Here is a 6,156-nt window from a genome sequence, read left to right on the forward strand (position 1 = left end):
GTCAATGCATAGGGGTCCATCGCCTATTAGATTAATGAAAACCATGTAAAGAAAATAATAATATTGAAGTTTAATCATATTTTCCAATGTTATGTTTCGCTACAACAGCGGCTCGCAGCACGTAGCAACAGAAAGCTATAAACAACAGAACAGAAACTAAGTAAGAAAATACTGCAGCGTTACTATAAACTACTGTTCTAACTTTTGAATCAGCTGTAGCAATAAGGGAAAATTTATGACACAATAAACGTGTCGGGGACCAAAACTACTCGGTTACATAGCTATACGGCACCACTCCGGTCACGTAGGGCGCAGCTCAGCGAATTGTTGTGAATCCTAAGATAACAACACAAAAACGGCCCAGCACTGAAGTTGGGGACGGCGCCACTTCACACTTTCATTTACACAAGTTATAAATCAGCCCCCTCCCTCCCCCCAGCGACTGATACACGCACACCATGCTGCTGTTTACCCCTCACCCAAAAGCTTCGAAGTTAATTATGCCGAAGCCTTCGGGAGTTAATTAAGTTACAGACTTATCTTGGCTGTTAGCCCATTGTTTCGACTCTACTTCCAATCTCATATTGGGACGCCTGCGAGCCGTAGCCGAAGTTGTCAGTCTCGTTTGTAATTGATTTATGTAGCGAACGACTAATGTGAACCGGCTGTTGTGAGGACAGTTAAATAATATAAGTTTTCAACACATCCCCGTCCCCCAGCGGCGGCGGCGCGATGGACGTCGCGGTCCCCGGGGGCACGGAAGCGCTGCGGGACTTAAACTTAATTGCGGCGGCGCCGCTGTGCCGGCTTTTGTTTTTTGCTTGATAGGAAAAACAGTGAATGTCGAAATGTCTCATTAATTGAATGCTAAAGAGGGCGACAAGACGACGACAAAACCAGTTAAATTACTACAACTTCGATCTGCTAAACGCCTTATCGAAATATATGCGCAATGTGTCGCGTGTCGTCAACTTCGAATGTTAGTCGGGGTCTGGTTTCGCGAGTTGAGTGCTCTAATTAATCACTACTAGTACTTAATGAACAGTTACTGCTGCAGTTGTTGCAGTCGCGTGTCAAGTCCCACGCATCGGAGTGTCACTCCTGTCTCATGTCTGTCTGAAGGCACTCTAACATCGTCACTCAGGAATAATAATTACGTCGCTTAATTATCATCGTAAGCGGTAGGAGAACTTGGATACAGTTTGTAAAGATAATACTGTATAATAGGTTTGCTAGATCGCATGTATAAACAATTTCCAATTATTCATAAATAATATAACAAACCTATATAATCTGTGATGTATGCGGAAATTTAGCTGCATAAAGTTGGTTTCATATTTTTATTCGAAAATATTATAACATGATTATTCAGTAAAGTTACTCGTAGTGTGTCATAGTTAGGCGTTTCACAAGTTTGATATACAACTTTTTAGATTTCTATTCTAATTTTAGGCTGAATATCGCTTGGATCTGGAGGTGGTTTAGGGTCTCGGTAGAGTCTCAAGTAGACACTGTCCCAGAACCTCGTGACCTGACTGCCGAGAATTCCGCGTAGCTCCAGCTTCTCGCCCAGAGACATGTGCGGCGCCCTGTCCGCGCTCGCCGGCGGCCACACCGGCAGCCATGAGTTCCGCGGCACAGGCATACTGAAACATACCAAGTATATAATTTTATTTTAATAACAAAAAATAAAAGTTCATCATTACGACATTCTGGGCTTAATTACATTACTTGCAATTATTAATAGTGTATTGCTTGTGTTTTGCTTTGTAAAACATAACTTGCGACTTGAACATTCAAAACGTGCGTTATCAGAACTGAAACACTCACCCAGTTTTGATGAAATTGTGCCAAATTTTACGCATTATCATTGACATGTTTTGGTATTCAGGGGTTATACCCGATGGGTCGGTATCCTTCACATCCAACCAAGCGGCCGATTGAGCGGCGTGGCCAGAAACTCCTATTTTATTATTAGGTAGCATTTGCCTCTGCTTTTCTAAAAATGAATATTGGTACAAGTACACCTGATTGTTACCAGCCTCTACTTGCAACTTGACAGCCCAAAGTATGGGATAAGCAAATAGAACATCTGTGAAGAAGTTGACGTAACCTAAAATGCTCATTTTGTCATCAGAATCCAATGGCTTGTTGAAATAAAAATCTTTGACTATCGCTGCAATGCGATTCCTTCCTGTCTCGGACTTAATGTTTATATTAGCAGGTAGGAAATCTTCAAATCTTATATTCATCTTCTGCATCCAAAGATCGTAGTAATCAATACGTAATAGCCCCTCCATGCTAGTATAGCCATATAGCATGGGTAACTTTTCGAAACTGCCTTTCTTGAGTAAATTCAGAGGAGCTTCTGTCAGGAACGATCCGTACCCAGTATCTCGTTCCACACATGGTGAAAACACAAATGTGCCATCAGTTCTATCAAAAAATAAGTCAGAGGTCAACAGTTTCATTGGCGCTGTCTTGTAGAAATGTCCTAAAGAATAAATATTATCTACATCGGTAAAGTTTAATTTTATTGCATGAGCCTTAGCGGTTTCCAAGGGATCGCTTTGGATTGCCATAGGGGAGAGGCATCCGCCACTTTCCGGTATGGCTCGATGGAACAATCCAGCAGCTGCTTTGGAAAGCATTAATAAGTCTACCGATATACCTCCTGCGCTGCTACCGCCAATAGTGACGTCATCAGGGTTACCGCCGAAACTGGCTATATTTTCTTGAACCCAGCGCAGCAGCGCCACCTGGTCCTTCATGCCAGCATTGCCTGGCGCGTCCTCAGTGCCGAGACATAGGAATCCATGGATACCGAGTCGGTAGTTGAACGTTACGAATATGAAGTCATTTGTTCTCATCAACTCTGTTGCCTTATTTACGTTGCCATAACCAAATACGAAGGCTCCTCCATGAATATAGACGAAAACTGAAAGGTTTGTATTATTTGTGTCCGGCACAAATATGTTGGCTACTAGACAGTTTTCTTGCATCACATACATATCTAGGAGAACACTCATGACAGCTTCATTTTGTGGACATGTTATAGTAAATGTGTCGACAGCTTTGTAGGGTTGTGTCCAGGTTGGTGGTGGTAGTGGCGCCTGGAAAAGGGGTTTTTTTCAATTCAAGATGAACTTGGTAAGAAAAGCACCAGGCCCTCATGTAGTACTATACGGGTTTGATTCTAGGTAAGGCAAGTACTTAGCTAAACTAGAATAACTCTTTTTATTTTTTTCTGACTGAGCGGTCTAATTTACTAGATTAGGTACGAGTAGATGGGCACTCCCTTTTATCCTATTATAAAAAATTGGAGGCTATAATTTTCTTTTCATCAAACTTATACAGTGCATGAGTTAGTAATCATTTTTACTCTAATTTTATTTTATGTAATATGCAATAATATATTGTATACTGCAATATACACAACACATTGTTTACCAAACTATCACGGTTCAAGAGATAACTCCCCGATGACAGACTGATAGCGATGTCTTAGTTATAGGGTTAAGTACCAAAGAAACAAAGGCAACCTAATTAGGACAAAAGAACATGGTCGTTAATCTATTTACCTTGAATTTGTCTTCTCCCGTAGGAGCCGTAGCGTAGGGAACATTGTAGAAGGCGTATATTTTGTCAATGGTATTCTTTCGACCCCAGATCGGGCCTTGTGCAGTCTGCACTTCTAACCACTCGTCCTTTTTAGCCGACACGAGTAGAAAACCGACACACCACCACAGAAGCATTGTCCTGACTGAGCACTAACAATAGCGTTTCTTTTATGAAATCTTGAAATGGTGAGCTCATCCGCGACCGATCTTCTTTTGTTATTACTTCATTCCAAAAAAAATAGCTATTCTAATGTGTAGCGGCGTTTTATGTCATAATGTAATCAGTTGTATCAAAAAGCAGGTTCTACATACATTACAATATCCTATTGTGTTGGATTGCCGTGCCATTAGGCTATGAGAGTGAGGGAATAGACAGTGCACCCGTGTCTGCTTTGATGCTTCTGCACTATGCTTTGTCATAGCCGCTGTCGTCACCAATGGACGCTAGTTATTTCATGAAACAAAATCCTGTTTTGTTTGCCTGGTCTACGTGCCTACTTAATTGGATTGGTTAATTCAGAGTTCAATACTCTTCGTTAAACTTTGACTGATGTACATAAGTTTAGATGTTTATTTTTCTGAAGACTATAAAACCACATACTTAGGGACTTTACCTATGTTATTTCACTATCAATATTAAAAAAAACAAACAGGAACTAGCCATATAGTTTTCGGAATAACTTCTAATCCTTATCAATATGTAATTACATTAGGTACCTACATTAATACAATAAAGACAGGTATTTGACAATATTATTGATTAGGTAGCAGGTAAATATCGATAAAGTGGTATATCTACATAAGGGATCTGCATTATCATTTAACCATAGCAGGAAACGACCGATTTAGACTTTGTTATTGATGATTCGACGGCTAAAAAGTTATCGAGGTCGGGGTTTATCAGGTATATTGGGGAAAAGTTACCAACATTGCGAAATCCGTAGAAAATAGTACCTACTATGAATTTACGTAAGTACTTCTCGTATGTTCTACCCTTACGTACCTACTCCGTTGTAAAAATTTTGCTTAAACAACTTTGTCATTCCAATATCAGATCAAAGTCGGGAAAGTCCAGATATGTAAGAATCTCAAAACAATGTCAAAACGCTTACAGAAATAGCAGTAACATACACACTCATATATGTACTAGGTGAAAAAAACTATTAACTGCAAACAAAACTCGAACTGAGCACTCAAAAATTCCTCCTCGTAGCAATATGAGCCATAGCCTAGGCCTTATATGGTTTCTGGTGGAGCTTGTGCATGAAAGGGATCCTGGATCCACGCAAATTTTTCTGCATTATCATCTGCAAAGTTCTTAGAAAACCATTCGGTGAGCTTCGATAGATGTTCTGTGAAAGGACCATCAGGTCTTGTGAGACAACCAGTTCATTAGATGCCAGATGATAACAATCGAAGATCGCTTCACGGCGCCCCTCTTTACTTTCTACAGCGAACCAACTACCAGGGCTTTGGGACTGCGGGTTGTTCGAAAGAGGTACCGCGGCCCTAGCACATAAGAAGGCCTACGACGGAACACGACGGCTTTTAGTCAGTAAGAGTCTGACACTCCCTCACCGCTGCTAACCCACAGCGGGAGGGGTCATTTGATGATTTTTTACATCGTTGAAAAAAAAAGGGCTTTGGGAAACCGTGCTCTATGGCTTATATGGTACATGAGTGTGACGGAGAGGCTGGCAGCATTCCCACATCGGCAGGCAATGCTTAACACATAAATGCGTAATAAAACCCATATCCTACTTATTTGTTTTAAATATATAACTAGGATATTCGATAACAAATAACTGTGTTTGGATTAACGTTTTTTATCGTATATTTGTGTAGATTCCCCTTCTAGATAGTAAAAATATGATGTCAGTATCGTGAATCATGGACACGAATTAATGAAAGCATTGCATATGTACTGTGAAATATAATAGATCCGGCGAGTATTTACCTCATTAACGCAAAGAAAAAAGAGTTTCTTTGTTTGGTTGAACGCTCTAATCTCAGGAACTGCTGATCCGATTTGAAAAATTATTGTAAAAAAAATCAAATTCCTGAATAAATTGAATATCTAAAACTGAATATAATATGTTAGAGTAAATAGAGGTAGTATAAATATAATGATAGTATAATAATAAAGGTATATATGAATATAATAATATATATAAGTAAATATATAAGTTGTGCCTAAATATATAAGATTAACTAAATAGTTTGTAAGTAATTGTATATTAAAATTGCTGCGCCCTAACAGGGTATCATGTATGTACCTCTACATTTTATAACACCTTGTAACACTCATGATTGCAATAAATATTTGAAGTTTGAAGTTTGAATACATACTCTTAGATATTCAATTATTTAAGGAATTTGATTCCTAGAATTATTGAAATTAAACATAAAACTTCAAGTACAGGTATTGCGAAATTCATTTTGTAATTGGGTACAGTAATATCCAAAAATTTTGTGAGATGACGGCAGATAGAAGAGTATGGAAGAAGAAAACATGCTGCGCCGACCCCAAATGAAA

The 6,156-nt window shown here is 39.3% G+C and overlaps 1 protein-coding gene across 1 annotated transcript; it reads right to left on the reverse strand.

Moving 5' to 3' along the window:
* Positions 1-1,326: 1,326 nt before the first annotated feature.
* LOC110371939 (para-nitrobenzyl esterase) lies at positions 1,327-4,033 on the reverse strand. The gene is made up of 3 exons (XM_021328444.3): positions 3,582-4,033; positions 1,831-3,113; positions 1,327-1,646 (listed from the first exon to the last, which is right to left on the reverse strand). Exons 1-3 carry the CDS (start codon positions 3,753-3,755, stop codon positions 1,430-1,432), a joined length of 1,674 nt encoding a protein of 557 aa, XP_021184119.2. The 5' UTR covers positions 3,756-4,033; the 3' UTR covers positions 1,327-1,429.
* Between the last annotated feature and the right edge of the window lie 2,123 nt (positions 4,034-6,156).

The sequence above is a fragment of the Helicoverpa armigera genome, chromosome 5, assembly GCF_030705265.1.
Source record: "Helicoverpa armigera isolate CAAS_96S chromosome 5, ASM3070526v1, whole genome shotgun sequence".
Lineage (NCBI taxonomy): Eukaryota > Metazoa > Arthropoda > Insecta > Lepidoptera > Noctuidae > Helicoverpa > Helicoverpa armigera.